Here is a 19,829-nt window from a genome sequence, read left to right on the forward strand (position 1 = left end):
GGGCTGCACGGGTGATTCCCTGCCTCACCATGGTCTTCTTCATGCCTGCAGGGGAATCTCAGCTCTGGTGCCTGGAGCACCTTCTCCCCCTCCATCTCCACTGACCCTGGTGTCTGCAAAGTTGTTCCTCTCACGCATTCTCATTCTGCTCTTCTCTGGCTGCAGTTACGTTTGCGCAATACTTTTTTTTTCCTTCTCAGATATGTTATCACAGAGGCTTTGCCACCATTTCTCATGGGCTCGGCCCTGACCAGCCATGAACCCATCCTGGAGCCAGCTGGCAGTGGCTCTGTCAGACACTTGAGAAATTTCTGGCAGCTTCTCACAGAAGCCACCCCTGTAATCCCCCCTCTACCAAAACCTGGTTGTGCAAACCCAATGCAGCTCTGCAGGCTGGGAGTAAAGCGATTGGGGTGTCAGACGAGCTGGTTGTGTGACAGGAGGGTGGGCTCAGTCCCTCTGGGCCTCAGCCTGTAGCCACAGGACCTCAGGAAGAGCTGGAGACATGGCAGGCTACAGGGAGGTGGCCGGGATGGAGGGAGGCCTGGAGCTGGAGTTCTGGTGAAAGCTGGGAAGAGGATGTGCATTGATGTGCTTGACATTGGTGTAAATGTCAAACGTGCTGTGGGCTGTGAGAGGTCCCTCCCTGAACTTGGGAGAAGTCAAATGTGAAGGTTCACAGGGATTTTTTCTGACATTTATGTGGTTTTTGCCCCCCCCCCTTTTTTTTTTTTTTTTTTTTTTTTGAGGGCTGAAGCTCCATGCAGATTAAAGGATGTGTCTCATCCACTCCCATGACAGCAAAGTGCTAAACCTGAAACATCCCATTAAAACCATTATTTCCTCCTTCACGGAATGTGTGCCAGAATTTTCCCTGTAGGGGCTAATTTTGTATTGTCCTTATTCGAGGCAAGGAAATGGATGGGAAAAGATCTTTTCCACCTCTATCCCTGGAGGTGGCTGCAATCTGGTGACAGGTTATTCTGCTATTTCCTTCCCTCCTGGGACTCGCAGCTGGAAAGTCACAGCTATTCCAAGCCAAAGTGTGGAAAAGTGCCGTCCTTGTTTTCTCCAGTGCATGTGCAGTCCTTGGCTTCCACACAGCAGATAATCAACTCCACTGTAGGAACACTCTGTGCAGGTCTTTGGATTTCTCTGCACTAATTCAGGCAGTCCGTGGAGTGAATTGTACCTATTTTGTACTGAAATGGGCAAATTCTTCCAAAACAACGCTTAGTAGCTTGATTAAATGTCTTTTACTGCAGTGTAGAGACAATTTCAGAAAACAAGGGGGAGTCTTAACGGGCAACAAATGAAGGGGAGTTCTGTATAATTTAGCCACTCATTCCTAGCTGTATTTTTGGTTTTTGAACACGCTAAGAGGATACATTAAATGAAGCAGGGCTTACACAGAATGTCATGTTGGTTCTGCTTGTATTTGCACTATCTGTACAGCTGGTTCACTGGAGCATACAAGAACATGTGTGTTTTACATTAAAAATTACAGGATGGTCATATCGACCCTGAAAATGCTGAGAAATGCCTGTCTTTCAAATCAAGGCAGTTAGGGTGCAGAAAGTCTTTTTCTTCCAAACACATGGTTAATTTTCCCGTGGAAATTACAGCTGAAGAGCGAAACACTCCTGCGTCGAGAACTTTTAAGATTTCACTTAAGACCTCCTCTGACTCCTTTCCCGCGTGCGTTTTTTAGCGGCTTCAGCTACTCGATGCAGCATCCCTCGCTTTCCCTCGGTGTTTTTAAGGATTATTGCCGGGGCCGGTCCTGGTGCGGCGGAGGGCGGGCGGGGCTCGGCGCTGCTCCGGGGCGCCTCCCGCTCGCCGCTCTCTTTCCTGCTGCCGCCGCCAGGAAGTTGGAGACGGGGTAGTCACTCTCGGCGCTGCCTTGGCCGGAGCCGGGCACGGCTGGGGCGGTTTCCTGTGGCCGTGCGGGCCGGCGGCGCGGGGATGTAGCGGGGCGCGGAGCCATGCGCGCCCCGGCGCTGCCCCGCACCTCGCTGGGCACGGTAAGTCACGGCGGGACGCCGCCTCTCCCGGCGGCAGCTCCGGCCCCGCGGGGCCGCACGGCGCTCTCCGCCGCCGAGCTTTGGGGCCCGGGCTCTCCTCCAGCCTCCTGCCCGCCGCGGGGCTCCCCACCGCCGCCGGTCTGCGGGCGCCCCTCTTTCTGCTCGCCCTCCCCGCGGGGCCGGGGCTCCCCTCCCGGCAGCCCCACGGCGGGGCAGGGCTCGGGGGCTCCGCGGGAGGGCGAGGCGGGCGGTCGTCGTGGCGGGGGAGGCTGGTGCCGGCGCCGGGGCGGCAGGAGCGGCGGTGGCGGGTCGGGCAGCCGAGCCGAGCCATCCCCCGGGCCCGGGGGCTGCCGCACCCCCGCCTCCCTCCCTCCTTCCCTCCCTCCCTCCGCCGGGCACCGAGCGCTCTGCCGCCCTTTCCGGGACTGATCCCTGATTCAGGGAAAGGGCGTCTGGGCTTACAGGAACGGCGGTGGATTGCCTGGAGCCCGCGGCGCGGCCGTTAACGCGCGGGGCGAGCCGGGCACCGACTCCGGGCCGGGACACCGGGACACCGACACCGAGCCCGGACACCGGGACACCGACACCGAGCCCGGACACCGGGACACCGACACCGGGCCCGGACACCGGGACACCGACACCGAGCCGCTCCGTTCCCCCGCAGTGTGCGGGCCCCGGGACGAGCCGCCCCCGCCCTGCTGTGCGGCTCCCCGCACACAAATGCCGCTCTGCGGGCGTTCTAACCGAGATTATTGGGTTGTAGCTACGCCCCAAACCACGGGATTTGTATAAAAGCGAGTTCGGCTTTGCTGGTAGATCTTCCTTACCCTTCCCCAGCTTCGCTGGGCAAGACTTTTAATCTGTCCGCTGTGATTTTGCGGGAGAAAAAGTTGTAAAAGAAATGAGAGAGAGTTTGGTGAATGAGCTGATTGCCGGACGTGAGTGGCGATCCAGCATCAGCAGATACTGGGACAGGGGAGAGGTGTCACTCATCCTGACACGGCTGTAAATTCTGCTGTGGAGGCTACAAGGTCAAGTTTATCCCTAAACACCTGAGCATCCTGTTAATGCACACCTGCGCTTGGGTGCACTGGAGCTGTAATGTCAGCTTAGCTGTCAATTTGCGGTCAGGAACTTGCAACATGTGCAAAGTTACCTTCCAGAAGGGTTTGGATTTGATTTTGGGTGTTTTTAACCACCTGAAAGGTTTAGAAATCCAGTGGTGGGCTTAAAGCTAGCACAAGTGAAACTGAAACACAAGTAAAAGTGAGGAGAAGGAATGCCTTGAGTCTAGCTGTGGGTCACTTACCATCTTGGGGCTTAATGGGATGCATAAACCACTGATTTATGGATTCAAAGCCAATTTCAAAGCAGTTTGCAAACCTGAAAAATGTATTTCTGCCTTAAGAATAGAGGTGCACACATTTTGGTGCGAATTAGATACTGTATGTGATATTCATTCAGTTGGCAAAAAAAGAAAAACCTGTTGGTTTCCTCAAATTCATTATATTATCTTCAGTTAAATAAGGTACTGGAGGAAGTTTCCTTCAGTGGGATTTCTTTTTGAAGATGCTTTCCCCTTCCTTTTTGTGTGTCGTTTCAAGTCACTGTCAAGTCAGTAACACTTTACTTTCTACAGATAGTGTTGATCTTTTCAATAAAATCATATTCTTCTTTTTGTTTTTCTTAGAGTTACAGGTGTCACTCTGTTGCCTGCCCTTCCATCTGTCAATTACTTTGCCTATCATCCTGTTTGTTCTCATAGCCTTTCTTGGCCCTCTGATGCCTCCCTTCTACTCTTCTGATTCTTTTATGTTTCCTGCGATTCTTCAAAATTTCCTGTAGCCTGTTTCCATGCATTCATTCTTTCTGCCTGTCCTTAAACTTGTTTTCAGGTTCTCTCTGTATTCCCCATGCCCTCCTAACTTTTACAGTGGACAAAATGTCATCTGTCTTCACTGAGGCATGGGTGTTTTCTGTCTCATTAAAATAAAAAAAAATTTTATATATATATATATATATGTAATGGAAGTTTCATTTATTAAAGAAAATTCCATTTTATGAAGAAAAAAAGACAAAATACCCATAAGGGTATTTCTGGCACTGTTTTATTTTCAAAGTAAAGGGAGAAACTGCCCTTTTGAAGTTAAAAGCTATGTTTTATAAAAATTGAAAACCAGGCCACCACGTGCATTGTAAGAAGGAAATGCTGGGCCACCAGCCTGTTACCAGTAGTGACCAGTCACAGGTGTCTGCCAAGGCTTTTGGAGCAAAGGGCAAGTGCACAGCAATGAAAAATAAGAATGGCTTCCAGTGGGCTGGGACTGTAGGAATTCCCAAGTTGAGATGGTGTCTTCATATTTTGGATCCCTGAACATTTTTTTTTTTTTTTTTTTTTTTTTTTTTTTTTTTTTTTTTTTTTTTTTTTTCTTTTCCTTTCCTTCTGCTGACAGGTGTGGTGATGGGTTTTAGAAGCAGGACAGGTTTCTGGCAGAGCCAGCACCCTCTCAGGGAGTCCCACAGCACAGCTACTTGTTGGCTGTAAAAGCACCTCCCTGTGTTTGTTTTGAACCTCTCTGCTGCTTGTCTTATGTGATGCCTCGTAGTTCTTGTATTGGAGGAGACAGAGAACACTCATCCCAGTTCATCTCTTTGGCATTCATGGCTTTGAGCCTGCTACAGTATCCTTGGCTCAGGTTTCTCTTCTATAGACTGGTATATTTAATAATTTCCTTCGTGGCAGTCAGTCTGTACCAATGATGGTCCTTTTTACTTTTCTTTTTGTAATATCTGAGTTAATTTATATTCTTAAGATTGGGGACCAGAATTACAGTCCAGATTCAATCCTTTATATATTGTCATAACAACACTCTTGGGTTTATTCTCAAATTCTTTCCTAATAATTCATAGCATTTGATTGCATTTCTGGTTGTTTTCTCCAATCAGATTAATTGAACTTTAACTGCTTATTAATCTAATTTTAATTTCCATTTTTAAGACTAACTACTTCTAGCCAAATGAAACGTTTATATTAGGGTCTGTGCTAAGTACACTTACGTGGCAATTTTTGTTCTCACAAGTAACCAGTGCTGTCAGTTTGGATGCCTTTCCCTTTTCATTAAGCAATCCATTTTCTGCATTAGCAGTATTATTTGTGGTAAACCCGGTGTTGTCATTTTGCTCTTTCTTACCCATTTTCTTTAGTCATCACAAAGAGTCTTTGTTTGTATTTGGGGCAGATGCCTTGTGTCCTCTTTCGTAATCCCTGGATAGCTGAGTGCTTCCTTTGCTAACACTTATCTTTGTGTCATGCTCTTAGGAACCTGACAGTGGAAAGCACATCTCAAACCAATGTCACTGCATTTCTCTATTAAACCAAATAGGAATATATCTGTTCTAATGAGTAGGACTTGGCATTGGACAATTACCTGACTGAAAAATTCACCTGGTGGGTCACTGACAAGGGGCATGGGCACGGTGTGGGCAGGGGCCAAAGGCTCATGCCCAGCTGAAAATCATTTCAGGATGGAAAAATATGGACCCCATTGAGCCTTCCCATGGCTCCTGCCCCGTCAATGCTCTGATGTGAGGCTGTACAGCAGCACAGTCAAACTCAGCCCTGAGCACAGGCAGGCAGTGTCCTTAGAGGGAAACCTTCCAATGAAATTTTCTTATGGTTGTGACCACCTACTGACTTCTCCATTATTTTCTTAATTTCTACTAATATGATATAAAGCCTTCTAACATCATAGCCTTTATGATGTTTTATGATATGAAGTCCACAGTCTTTATAGATACTCACAGTTTTCTCTTGGTTTTTAAGTTTTCTAAGGCTTTTCTTCATTGTATCAAAAGTTATTACTAGTCTCCTGAATTTAGACAAGGCCTGAAATACAGCATTCTTTCATCTGATCTTCATAAAATGGAGGATTATTTATACTAGTAGTTCTTGTAGCCTTGTTTTGCCCTTTCCAGATTTTAGTGAGCAATGACAAAAACTTCCTGTAAAATGTTGCTTTAATGCACATTTCTCAATGTGTAAAGGAGAAGTTCTGGTTTCCCTTTCATCTTTGTATAGCAAACTAAAACAAATGCAAACCTCCAAGAGCTTTTGGAAATGGCTGAATCAGACAAAGAACATGAAGGTCAATCCTATACCCTGATTTCTTTGGTAGCTCATTAATTGGAGCGAGATACCGGTTTTCATCCAAGCCTCTAAGCTGACTAATTTTTTATGACTCATTAAAAAGGCTAAGAGATGATTCATATGTAGAATACTTGTGCATGGGGCATGTATCATGCTGGATTCTTAAGCCAAGGTAACTTGCTGTTACAAAATATTTTGAGACACTCTAATGACTCATAATGCCTCTTATTTGCAGGTGGTTAATTAGTTTAAAAATGTATTTGCAAAATAGAAGCTTTTTTTGAGAGAAACAGTTGATTAAGTTACTACAATGGAATCTTCGTGCAACTTGGTCCTGAGGATTAAGGATGACAAACTAAATATATTTACATGAATAAAATACTTATTTCATTCATGATGATAATGCTGACTAAAAGACTTAATTCATAATTATTTACAACACAATATAGATAGTTATAACTACTACTATAGTGTGCTGTTTTTTCAAGCAATATTGAAGCCACAGTATTAAAGATAGCAAAATGACCTGTGTGTCACTGTACCTGCTCCCTCCATCCTCCCTGCAGGCAAGGAGCCTGGCAGGTCACAGCAGGGCTGCAGCCATTCATGCTCAGTAATTTGGTATTTCCCAGCCTCATGAGGAGATAATATGGGACAGCCCTGAGATGCTGCACTTCCCTATGCAGTCCTTCTCTTTCAGGTACTGTGCATTATGTCTCCTTGTCTTGAGAACACTGATCTCAAATGTCCCTAAATTCCACCCTCTCACCCATCTTTCTGGCATCTTGCTCTGTTCTTCACTTTTATCTTTGCCCTTCCTTTCTTCCTTTGCCTTACTCTAGTGGGGGTATCACCTTACTTGCAGTTCTCTGTGCATGGCCTGGTGAAGCAGAAGCAGGAACAAGGGTGTAAATTGTAGTGGTGGCAGTCATTCAAGAATATTTGAGTGTGAAAATTGTGGAAAGGCTCCTAATGCCTATCTCAGCTGTCCCAACCTTGCACAGAAGAGCTTTTGAGCTTGTGCTGTGCCTTTTTTCATTGTAGGTGAAGTGCAGGGCAGTAAGTGCTGGCATGAGGCATGGAAAGGAACTGGAGTTGCCTTATGTCTGAGGAGAATGTGCAGCTGTCACCCAGAAGGGTGGAATGTTTTAAGGCAGCAGCATTCTGCTGTATTTTGGTTATTCCTGCAGCAGTTTCAGAAGCAAACCCTAGAGTTTTTGCTGGCTCTGTTTTCCCTGGGCAGTGCCTACTCACTGAAATGAGTGAGTAGGTATGAATCAGTGGTATGCATCACATGTGGTTTGAACTATCACTTGGCTTAGGTAATACACATGGTCTCTGTGAAGTTGCTTAGTGGGTACTGTTTTTATTACACTGGCAAGTGGAGTGGGCTGTACATCTAACAATGGAAACTCAGCTTATTTCACTTGCAGAAGACCTCTGAGCTTTGCCTTGGAAAATTCTTATCAATGACTTGAGGTTTCAGTGCTTGGTAGACAGAGCTAAATGTGGCTGGCCACTGATGACCAGCAGTGTTCCTCAGGGCTCAATTCTAGCCCCAGTTCTGTCCAATGTATTTATTCTGGATACATTGGAGCATTGAGCAATGATTGTTGGAATGAAATTGAACAAGTCCAAAAGCTGGATCCTGACTCTGGGGACAGAGTGATGCCAGGCACAAGTGTAAACTGTGACAGTGGGGATCATCCGCTGTGCTCAGCGCTGCTGCTGCCGCCTCACCCAGAGTGCTGGGAGCAGTTTGGAGCCTCACAATTTAAGCATTTGAAGGTCCTTGAATGTGTCCAGAGGAGGGAAACTGCTAAAGAATTTTTTTAAATCAGGCTCTCAACTCTATCAGACAGATTTATTGGTACAAATCAGCTGTGTTACATAGTAGCTTAAGCCAGGTGACTCAAAAGAGGGACCCCCAACAAAGAAATCCCTGAGCAATTACACCATGAGCAGCTAAACTCTCTATGTCTCAAGAGACAGTCTAGATCAAAAGCATTTCTATATGGAGTCTTCTCACTCTTCATTGGGTCACTCTTTCACTTCCAAGTGGTTGCCATGTGGTCACTTTCATATCCTGTTAGGCTGGTTTTGCTGAGGATTTTCATCAGCTCTGCAGTCCATGTTGTAATATGGTTGTTACAGTTCATACACCATGAGTTACATGCCTTCCACCTGAAACAGAACAGACTATTCTAATTTCATGTATTACCTGAATTTGATGAAGTTGCTTGTTGGTATAAATCAGTGTATTGCTGAATGGCTTGGGGAGCTGCTTTAGATGGTAGTGTTTTTTTTTTTTCCCTCGTGATGTGAATGATTTTTGCTGGATGGCCAAGTCATTGAGGTGTGAATCACTTGTGGCCTGTGACTCTCTGCTCCTCAGATTGTGGTCCATAATGTGTTAACGCTGTTTTGATGGCACTTAACAGAGATGCTTTCACTTAATCTGAAAAATTAAAAGCACTTCCTTTTTCTTTTGGCTTTGAAAGTGTATCTGACCAACTTTCTCTGTATTCTTCGCTTAATCTTTGATGCTTTCATCTTCTTTCTGTTGCTGACTTGTGTGACTTACGGGCTGACTTTATATTCTCATATCAGGGGATTAATCACTAGCTAGAGAATCAGGATGTTTTTATTGTTACTGTGTGTCAGACCATCTGTGTGCAGGATCTTTTATCCATTTTCTTGGGAGCAATAAATCTTGTAATGTCAACTGCTGAAACAGTTTTTAGTTTCGCTGGGGAGTTGTTGGAGTGCTTACAGTTCTTCTGTGGTCAACTAATTAAGTCTGAAATGATATTTATCTAAATACGTGGTTCTCTTTCTTCCTGTTCACTATTTTAGCGTCTGGTCTACTGTGAATATGTCAGAGCTCTCTGAAAAAGGATGGTTTAGCTTTGTCAGAGTTGCAAACTCCATCCTCCTTGAGGTTTTAAGTTGCTTTTATGTATGTACCTTTCTCCCTCAAGGCTTTAATTCTGAAACAGAAACAGGACAGTGTAGGCTTGTCATAGCCATTTCATTCTATGTATCTTCTGTTAAGCTTGTTACCACAAAATTGGTATCAGTTCTGTGGTTTGCCCTTATTGGTTTACTTTGCTTTTGCTATAACTCTCCTAATTGAAAAAGCCAAAAAAAAAAAAAAAAAAAAAAAAAAAAAAAAAAAAAAAGAAGGAACTATGAAGCAGTGTCTGTACTGCTGGGCATCTTCAAAAAAACACTTTCAAAAAAAGAAGCTGGGAAAACATTACAATTAGAGGAAAGGTAGTGTAGTAAAACTTTGTGTGAGATCATATTGGCAGGGCAGTGTTCATTTGAAAAAAAAAATTAGTTGATTTTCATAATTCACATGATCTGATGCCTAGTGTTCATTGGTACATCTATAACATACTCAGAACCATCAACACATGGAGGTCCAGATGGTGTGGCCAGGATCACTCGTGTGCCAAGAGGATAACAAGGGATGCAGGTTGTCTTTGTCATGCTGCTGGAGTTCTTTGTGGTACTATAAAGTAGTTTTTGGACAAATCTTCCATACTTTTTGCTTGGAGTCATCAGTTGGTATGGGTCTTTGCTGTAGAAATGTGCTGACTTCAGGTTTCATAAATCTTGGACCAAGTTTTTACCTGGTTTTGTTTTGTTGGGGTTTTTTTAAACCTTTTTGTTGTGTATTTTTTCTTTATCTGAATGTTTGAAATGCATGCCCAAGGTCCGTTTTTCTGTTGGGCCAACAGGCAAAGGAGTTGTGTTTGTGATATGCTGCAATCTTGTTCCCATCCTTCTGGTACAGGATCTTTTGTTGATGAGTCATTCATGCTGTGGTCTTACCAGAGTGGAGACCTTTTGGCCATTACATAAACAGTATATTTCTCAATTTCAGTGCTGGGAATAGTGTCCTGGAAACACTGTCCAGGGAACAGCATTCTTAATTATTGGTACAGGCTGTGCTTTTTACCCTCGGTTCATATGTGTGGGTGTACAAAGTCACACTCTCTTACAGTCATATGGCAGTCATGCCAATCTTAATATTTCTGTTAAGATTGGCATGACAATGGTAACTTTAAAGTGGAAAAATAGAAATCAAATCTTAACGGAGTTAATAAAAGAAGAAACTGCACATTTTTGTGTCAAACTGTACGGGCTGATTGTTAACAGCTGCAGTTTAAGAGGAAGAATGTACACTTGACACAGGGAGAACTCAAAACCCTAACTTTCCCACGTTTCTAGGTCTGCCTTGCCCAGGAGGTGTTTTGGAAGATTTCCTGTACTTTGCAGGCAGTGAGATCCTCCTTTGCTATCTTATTCCAAACTTTCTATCTTGTGTATTTATTCAGTGGTACTGCAAATACTGCATCCATTCTTGTCTGGGGAACTGTTTCTACATGGACAGCCTTACTGCCTTCCTTAATAAAAACATTTCTTTGCTCTTGTGTAACTTTTTATGCAAGCTGCAGCATTTTCAAGGCATTCTATGTATAAACTGCTTGTCATGAAGAATATTTATTTTATATACAATCAGTTTGCCAGAGAGGCCATTGAACGGTGTGTTAATATCACAGATGGCAGGCATCGGTTTGTTGGGGTTTATTTTTGTGAATCATCTCCCCACACACATTTGCCAGTTGAGGGTCCTGTTACCAGAATTAGCCAAGTAAACTGAACCCATGATATGATTTAATTCTAAGTGCTGAAGTCAGAGGTGCAATCTGCAGGAGGATATAATGTTTTCTCACCTTGTTTCTCTCCTCTCCCTCCCTCCCTCTCTCTCTATTTACAGGTTATTCTAATATTTGTCTGTGTGCTGACAAAGGAATCTGTAGAAATTACTCCAGTGCCATATAGACTGCAAGTCCCTCGGGTAGCTTTGGATGGAAGAGACCCCTCTAATGCTTTGAGGAGAGAAAAGAAACAGATGCACTGTCAACTGGGACAATACCTGCACCCCAGAAAGACCCACTGCTGCATGAGGTGTCATGCAGGTACACAAAATAAATACAGTAGTAGTGACTTTCACCTTGGAGGCATTTCCCTGTCCTGCACTCTCAAACTATCTCTTTCCTACAGCTAATCAGCTCTCCCTTTGCTTGGTACCTATCTCCACCCAGGTAAATTCTTATTCCTTTTATTTATTCTTATTCCTTTTCTCCTCTTATGGGCCATCAGTGTTATTCACACTGGTGAGAGGAAGCAGACTTGGTCCTTATGCCATCAACTCCAGGCTTTCTTTGAGGAAGGAACCAGTGACGCCTGTCCTCTCTAAGACAACGTATTTGCCTTCCTGTCAGAGCTCTGTTACGTGATTTTCTTGCAGGTACCTACAAGGTAAAAGACTGTGATGGGCCTGGCCAGATACCTGTGTGTCAGCCGTGTGCCAGTGGCACATTCACAGCTGTTGATAACACCATGTCTAAATGTTTCCGGTGCACACGCTGCCATACAGGTGAGGTACTGTCAGATCTGCAGGATCTGAGGAAAATGGTGGTGGATGAGGGCTGGAGGGGATGGCAAGGTGAGTGAGGGAGCTTGGGAAAGTGAGCAATTGAATGAGTAACACAGTGTGTTGGGATGGACTAGGGACAGCAGGAATAAGGGTTACCAAATTAGTGCAGTTTGAAGTACAGTTTGTGGGCCTTTCTGGCCTTTTTCTGTGGAAATTAGGGGATAACAATACCTATCATCATAACAACACTCTCAGTTGAAGGTGAAGGAAGAGGCTGGAGTCATCATTTCTCCTTTCTTTCCTCAGAACTCCAGCAGATAGTGGAGTCCCCCTGCACCCCACAGAGAGATACTGTATGTGGCTGTCAGAAGAATCAGTATCAGATTGATTCCAAGTCTGAATTCTTCCTGTGTAGGAACTGCAGCTCATGTCCTTATGGGACTATTGCCAACTGTGAGTATGGCATGGATATGGCTCCAGTGCAGATGTACTGTAGCAGGGTAGACTTTCTGACATGCTGCAGTGCCTTGCACTGAAAAGATGGAAGTTTTGGAACAACTCTGTGGTTTGTCTGCCCTCTTTCCCCAGAAAGTGTGCTAGTTTTTGTCTGCTGTGGCATCAATCCCTGTCATAGCTGCTTTTTGTCTTTAATGGTTTCTTGGGTTTGGCTGTTGTGAGGAGCTACTTTCTACTTAATTTTTGTGCCTCTGCCCTTCCTGTCCTAGAACATAAAGAAGCAAGGTCTTTATGTTCTAGAGCAGCTTTTTCCCCTTGCTTTCCTTGTTTGTCTTTCTGCTGATGTTCACTGCATTTCACTGCATTTCCCCTACCAACTGCTGGAAGCACTTTGAGTAGATGGATGAAAATACCTCTGGTCCCAGTGCTCAGCTGAACTGCTTGTCAGTCAGTTGCTGAACGATGACAGTGTTCTGTGCAGTGTTCTAAAGTAAAGAGTTGCTAGTAATGCTGAACCATACCCAGTGGCATTGGGCAGTACCTTGGGATGATGCCTGTGTCTGGGAGAAGTTCTTGTGTTAGCTGTCCCTGACTGGATTCTCCAGTCAGGAATCAGAGATCTTAACAAACACTGCTGCCTGTAATCTAATTCTTTCCATGTCCTTTAAATGTCTTCTCATGTGACGACTGAGAAAGCACAAGTCAGTATTGGATGCAACACTAACTGACTTTATTTCCTTGTTTAGCTCTTTTATAAGGCTGCACAGGTGGATCTGATTGTGCACCCAAACAAGACATCACACATCTCCCCATTCACACGCCCACTGGTCTTCCAAGTCCTCACATACAGACATTCCTTAGTGGCTTGTCTTCCAGCCCAAGGACACACACTCCCCTCTGATCATCTTATTCAGCTGGTCATGATCTGTACAAAAGATACAATTATAATTAATTTAGTCATTGCTCTTCAATCATCCAGCAAGCCCGTGCTTCCAGTCCAGCTGCTCCCACACCCTACCTTGTCTTAAAGCTATCCTCTCTTCTTGGCAAACTGTGCTGCTCCTGATCCCTTTCCTATCTCTTACCCTGCCCAGTGTGAGGTTTGCTGTTTCACTGGTGAATGTGTTCCCTCTAGTGCTCAATCATCTCGTCGCAGTTTCCACAGTTAAGCCTCTCCTCAAGGGTCATCATTGCACACTGTCCTTGAGCAGCTTCCTCCCCTCTTGGCTGATGTAGAGCTGTTTTATTCCCATCTCTCACTCTCCACAGAATGCATGCTCCTTGTCTAGTACATTTTCCTCTCCTCTCATGCAATTTGATGTCCTTCCATCACTGTTCTTGCCTGCTCCTCCCCACACCTGTTTTACTCAGGCTCTCTCCTGTGACTTGCTTAGAAGTGATAGTTTTTTGTTTCTTACCCCTTCCACTCATGACATCAGAAGAGTGCTTATGTGTCCCATGACTTGAAGTGATTTCTCCCTGCCTTGAACTGACTTCCTCACCAGTCCCAGCTGCTCAGGGACCACTTCTCCCTCATCTTGGCTTGACTAATGTGGTTTCCCCTTCCTGTAATGCTTGAACTTTAGTGACTTTTACTGCTTTTTGTGCATTACACTAATTTCAGCTGCTCTGTAATTAGAGTCCCTTCCCAAGCCTCTACAGAGGTGCCCACCTTCAGGACAGTGGCACTTTTATTTTTATTACTTGTATCCTCCCCCAACTCTGTTTTTATATGTAGATCAAATCCTTTATCTCTTCTTCAATAGCAATTTTCCAGGCTTAAAAAAGGATGATCTCTCATCCATCTTAGAGTAGATTTTTTTCCATTTGTTTTCTTCTCTGTCCAGATTATGGCAACGGTTTGGTTTTTTTTCCTTTACAGGTTCAAAGAACAAAGATGCAATTTGCAGGTGTAAGCCTCAGTTCTTCCTGTCACGTAATAATGTTTGCAAGCCTTGCAACAGGTGAGCTTTTTTACTCTGTATGCCCCACCACTGAGTAGGGGAGACAGCAGGAGCTCCACAGAGGGAGGAAATTCTTCTCATGACTCTTTCTATCTAGACATAACTTTACAATATTCTAATTGCCTTTCTGGGACATGTAGGTCTTCACCTCTGCCACCCCCAGTGTCCTCCATGTAGGCATCAGCCCACTAAGAACCCAAAGTCACTAGTCACAGTGCATTGCTCTGCTTTGCAGGCTCATCTTGACTTGTCTGTTAATTAGGATGATTGCAAATGGCTGGAGTCTCATTGCATGTGTAGCTCACCTCTCTGATTTGCTCTTTTAGCTGCACTGGAGAAGACTGCTTGCTGTGTCCCAGCCCAGTCGCTACCTCACCAGCTTCATCTGACCTGAGTGAGTACTCAGGGGACTGGAGGGCAGTGGAATCTTTTCATTATGGGGTGTTGTTCTGTTAATGCCTTTTGTAAAGGGTTATATTTTCCACTTTGTCAAACCATTATCCTTTTTCTCCCTACCATTTGCAAATCTTCACTTCCTGTTCTTCCTCTAGCACTTACCTCCTCCTTTCTTAGTCACTCATGCATTTGTTCTCCTCCTTTTGTCCAGATGGAAACGTTGTCCTTGGCACTCTTGTTGCAGTATTTGGAGTTATCTCTATCCTCTGCATTGCACATAAAGTAAGGAAGCTGTTCCAGAAAAATAGGATAGTGTCATCTTTCTACTCCTGTGGTGAGTACAGTGGCATGTGCAGTGGTACTGATTGGGGTAGACACTGTTTTCTAATGTGTTTTTGTGTGTGCATGTGTGTGAGGGACAAACTGGGATCCCCTTACTCTGCTCTGCTGCAAGGCCAGAGTAGCACGAGAACTAAATAGCCAAAGCTCTTGTTGCAGTTCTGCATCCGGGCCCACAGCTGTGACTGGAAATGCATGTGAGCTTATTTCTGGGACGTGTATTTTGCTGTAAAACATTTTTGAGGGCAGGATTGTTGAGTAGCTGCTTTCCTGTTTTTTCTGGGACGAGAGGAAGTGAAAGTAATTTCTGCTTTTTTTTTTTTTTCTTTCTTTGAAGTTTCTTTGCCGCAGACAACCAAGGAGCCGGTATCTGAGGTGAGCAAGATGATGGGTGCAAGCGCTTACCTTCCACTTTCAAATATGTTAGCCTAGGATCTTCAGTAATATTTTTCCCCTTGAGCTGTTTTCAGGCCTTGTAATTTCAAGTGAGCTGAGTAATAGGGCTGTTCAACTCAGAAGTCTTTTCCTGTAGAGGGTGGAGCCAGTAAGTCTTTACTTCCCCTCTTCTAGAGGATGCTTTTCAAACTCCTGGCTTTTTTTTTTTTTTCTTCTGGATGCATTTTGTTCAGCTAGTTGGTCCTTAATTCCCTTTTCTCTCTGTGTACCCCAAGCTTGGAGGATTTAATTAATTTTACTTCAGATCTTGACTCCACAAGCCTCTCAGTGCTGCTTCACAGTATTCTCTCAGGTCTAAGGTAACTCTGCAAATAAGAAGGCCCAGGCAGCAGCTGGTGAGGTTTCCACAGCCTTACAGAGGAGGCTGATGAGAAAGGTGGCATGTGGAGTTTCTAGAATGGTGGTAATTTTGGGTGCCAGCCTTATTTGATTGTGTAAAGAAATATTTTTTTTTTCCAGACTACTGTTTTATGGTGCCAAAAGCAAGTTAAACTCTTTGGGTTCTGCTGGAAAGAAATATTTGGTGTCTTCTGCTGAAACAAAGCATGTAGAAAGAATTAAAATCTCAACACCCACTCCCCATCTATCTTGGATAAATTTTAACATATAAAGCTAGTGATTGCTCACAGGAGACAGATGTATTGTGCTGCTGTGGGTGATTCTGAACTGTGTAATGTGTCTTCCAGGTTGAGGAAAAAAGAAATGAAATTTCCACCTTTCTTCCCGAGTCCCAGAAGGAAACAGAATTGCCAGTCAATGCAACCCTGCAATCACCTGCACATCTGCCACAGAGTTCACATGAGTTACCAGACTGTGTCAGACCTGCCAGGAAGACACAGCTTCCTGACAGTAAGTGCAACTCCTCCATCCTTCTCTCCTTCCCCAGTCAAACGAGAACCTCATTATGCAGATGCAGCTAGGACTATGCTGGACAGAGCTCACCCAGAGTACATGACCTGGATGTGTACCCATGCATGGCACAGTACACAGGCAGAAGCATGCCCAGAGCCTGAGTCTGTATATGCTAAATATCTGTGCAGGGCCTTTCTGTTGTCCCTTTTCCCTACCAGCAAAATGGATTGTCATATGTGTTGACATGCTGTCAGTCTAAATGCCTCTGGGGTAGTGACCCAGAATAATTTCAATAATTCATTCTTTTTCAAGAATGTATGGCAGCAAGGCCCTAAGCAAAAGTGCTTGACTCTGCTCATAACCTTATACAAGAGCATATGGAAACATTCCCATTACATTTTGAGGGATGAGAGCAAGTCTGGACATCACATGAGTCTATGTGATTACTCTGGAGAAGACTTGACCAAGAGGGGGCAATGCAAGATACCAAGGCAACCTCCAGCCTTGGATTATTCACATTCTCCTTGAGGTGGAAGAATCTTGTTTCTGACAGTTTTCCCTGTCTTTTCCCAGACCCTGCCATCCTGTACACCGTGGTGGATCACGTGCCGCCGTCGCGGTGGAAGGAGTTTGTGCGGCGCCTGGGCCTGAGTGACTGCGACCTGGAGCGCATCGAGCTGGAGCACCGGCGCCTGCGAGACGCCCAGTATGAGATGCTCAGACTCTGGAAACTGCAGATGGGCCGTGCTGCCACCGTGGAGCACATCAGCTGTGTTCTCAACCAGATGGAGCTCAGTGGCTGCAGTGATGCTGTACAAGAAGCTTTGCTGAACCAGAACTCTCCTCAACCTTGCAGCCTCCACAACCATCTTTAATCTAATTCTGCTTTAGCTGTCTTTGACTATTAAGAGGGGATCATAGCTCTCTTTCTTTCCCAATATCTCCCCATCTTTGTAACACTTGTCAGCTGGTTTTGTTGGAGACAGCAGCAGATTATGCTGGAGGAAGGCTGAGGTTTGCTTCTTAACCACTGTGTAGTTCAACACCTTTAAGCCACGGCAGACCTCTGCAACACCTCCTTTCCCAAGGAGGGAAAGCACCTCCTAAAGAAAGTGGAGGGAAAGCACCTCCTAAAGGAAGTGGTGTGTGGACTCTGACCAAGATGCAAATAGGAGCTCTGAGTGACTTGATCATAGATCAGGCTTCTATGGACAAGTTGTTGCTGGAACAGGTCCTCCACACATCATGTGGTGGGTAAACTTTTAGGGTGCTTTGGTTAAGCTGACTGTTCAGATGCTATAGTACTCATTCACTTCTTGCAGATCTATTTTTCTGCGAGATAAACCAGTTAAAGTGGCTCATATTGCAGCCTTTCGATTGCTACATCTGACTCAGAGGAAGTGGTGGGAGGATGTGCCTATATCTGGGAGCAGGAGAGGATTGCCCCCTCTCGGTGTCAACTGATAGCAACTAGTGGGTATCACTGTAGCAAAAAACTCCTGGAGAGAACTGGTTCTCTCTCTGGAGAAACAGGAGGACATTCTCCTTTCCACACCATTTCCCTCAGGTTCCAGAGGAGTAAGGATTCCAAGCCAGTGAGTCAGATGAGAGGGTTGGTGCTTTTTTTTTTTTTTTTTTTTTTTTTTTTTTTTTTTTTTTTTTGTGTATCTAGGAATCATGTAAGTTAGCATTAACAAAACACCTGCCTGTGTGTTTGCCCAGGTGCAGAGTGGCAAGGAGTGTGTGCATCTGCCTGGGTGAGGTGGTACCTGTGCATGAGCACCTCTGCAAATCTGTGCTTGCACACAGGTTGGTAGGCTTGTGTCTACCTGCTTATCTACATATGGATGATTTGATGAATCTAACTGCAAATGGGACTGTGTACGTGTCTGGATAAATATTTTAGCAACTGTTGAATAACTTCACACTACTTCCTGGACTGCATTCTGTGATTGCTGCTTGCCTGTGGGAGCCATTCAGTGCCATCTCCAGGCTCTCCCCATCACTTTCTCACTGGAATTACCCTGGGTGAACCAGATGTAGGAAAAAAATCAATTACCCTGCACTGGGTGCAGGTTGTCCACATGTTTGTAACATGGATTTTTTCACTCTTTAATCCCTCAACCAGAGAGAAACTTTCTATTGTAAATACACTAAATGTTATGAATTAAAGTGAATATTTTTACCTCTGTTCTGGTTTTGCTCATATCAGCTTCTTTTCTGTGACTGTGGGCAGAGGAAGGGGAATAACTTGCAGAAGTGTCAAGAGTGGGTGGCTTGGTGGTCTTGTGTATTTAAAAAAAAATCCAAATTTTATGTACTTTGGTGTGTAAAACTTAGCTGACTCCACATCACAAGAAGCTAGCTGAGGGCAGGAAGTAGGACTGAAATGAAATCCAGTTGTAGGTCTTCTCAGATATTCAAGAATATGAATGCCAGCACATTTAGAGTGAATTTTTAAACAATATACAATGAGTCATTTGGATTTGTATCTGGCTTTTGAAACAGGAAAATTTCTCTAAATAAAATAATAATAATAGGTTATACTTTAATGTTAATCTTACATGTTTTTGTCTGAGGAACCAAAGCACCATGTTAAATAAGGAAGGACTACTCCTATTGCACTTGAAACTTGGAAGTTCCTGACAGTCAGTGACAAAGCCAGGAACTGAAGACAGTTTTAATTCCCAGCTTGAGGCTTTGTTTTGCTATGCCTACATCCTATTTTAATTGAGGATGATTTTTCTTTTTAATCAGAGACAGTACAAAGCTCACTGTAATACACTTTTTCTTTCATAATTTATGTTCAAGAAGCACAACAGTATGATAATTATTAGAAGTACATGCTGTATATTGAACGTGCTTGAAGTGGGGAAATTCTTGGAAATCTTTTCCAGTTATGATGTCTGAGCCTTGGGGTTTTCCTCCCCACCTCAAACTGTTTAATACATCATTTAAAATCCATGTGTTGCAAAGCTTGTGGCACAAGGTAAACCACAAGCAGCAGGCCCCAGGCCATTGCTTGGTTGCCAGTGGCTTCGTGAAGGAATTTTACAGAAATCCATGGCTATAAGGTGTTTCAGAGAATGCTGAAAACTCCTTAAGGTAACAAAGGTGACTTGGGTTGTGCAATGTATGTGAAGATGGGAGTGGAGGCTCCTCATGCCTGCACAGAGCAGCCACCAGGAAAACACAACTGTTTATGTAATTTCATTTATTTGTCTTCATTACTCATTGAGTATCTAACGCTGAGGCAACGATGCCTGTATATAGGACATTTACATTATATATAGAACATTTACATTATAACTGTGTGGGGTCCAGCTCTGGTCCCCCAGCATGAGGAGGAAATGGTGTTCCATGGAGCAAGTCCTTGTTGGAACAAGTCCAGAGGAGAGCACGAGGTTGATGGAGGACTGAGGCACCTCCTCACTGAGGCACCTCCTCACTGGGACAGGCTGAGGAAACTGGGTCTGTCCATCCTGAAGGTTCTGTGGAGACCTCCCAGCAAGATTCCAGCCCCTGAAGGGCTCTCCTGGGAAGCTGGAGAGGGACTCTTCATCACTGTTGTGATAGGACAAGAAATAAACTGAAAAAGGGGAAATTTAGGCTGGCTATCGGGAAGGAATTCTCTCCTGTGCAGGAAGCGAGGCTCTGCCACACGCCGCCCAGGGAGGCTGTGGGCGCCGCAACCCCGGCAACGTTCAAGGCCGGGCTGGATGGAGCAGCCAGGTCCACTGGGA

The 19,829-nt window shown here is 44.6% G+C and overlaps 1 protein-coding gene across 2 annotated transcripts; it reads left to right on the forward strand.

Annotated features, from left to right (window-relative positions):
- Nucleotides 1-1,966: 1,966 nt before the first annotated feature.
- Nucleotides 1,967-18,275, forward strand: LOC310922051 (tumor necrosis factor receptor superfamily member 1A-like). 2 transcript variants are annotated; one of them, XM_083882352.1, is made up of 10 exons: nt 1,967-2,024; nt 10,961-11,162; nt 11,495-11,623; nt 11,930-12,076; nt 13,962-14,043; nt 14,370-14,437; nt 14,651-14,773; nt 15,116-15,153; nt 15,921-16,083; nt 16,660-18,275. In XM_083882352.1, exons 1-10 carry the CDS (start codon nt 1,986-1,988, stop codon nt 16,959-16,961), a joined length of 1,293 nt encoding a protein of 430 aa, XP_083738478.1. In that variant the 5' UTR covers nt 1,967-1,985; the 3' UTR covers nt 16,962-18,275. The 2 variants fall into 2 exon arrangements, with proteins under 2 accessions (XP_083738478.1, XP_083738479.1); XM_083882353.1 differs by having other exon boundaries at nt 15,969-16,083.
- Nucleotides 18,276-19,829: the final 1,554 nt, after the last annotated feature.

Source organism: Zosterops lateralis (assembly GCF_965231275.1).
Source record: "Zosterops lateralis genome assembly, chromosome: 2".
Lineage (NCBI taxonomy): Eukaryota > Metazoa > Chordata > Aves > Passeriformes > Zosteropidae > Zosterops > Zosterops lateralis.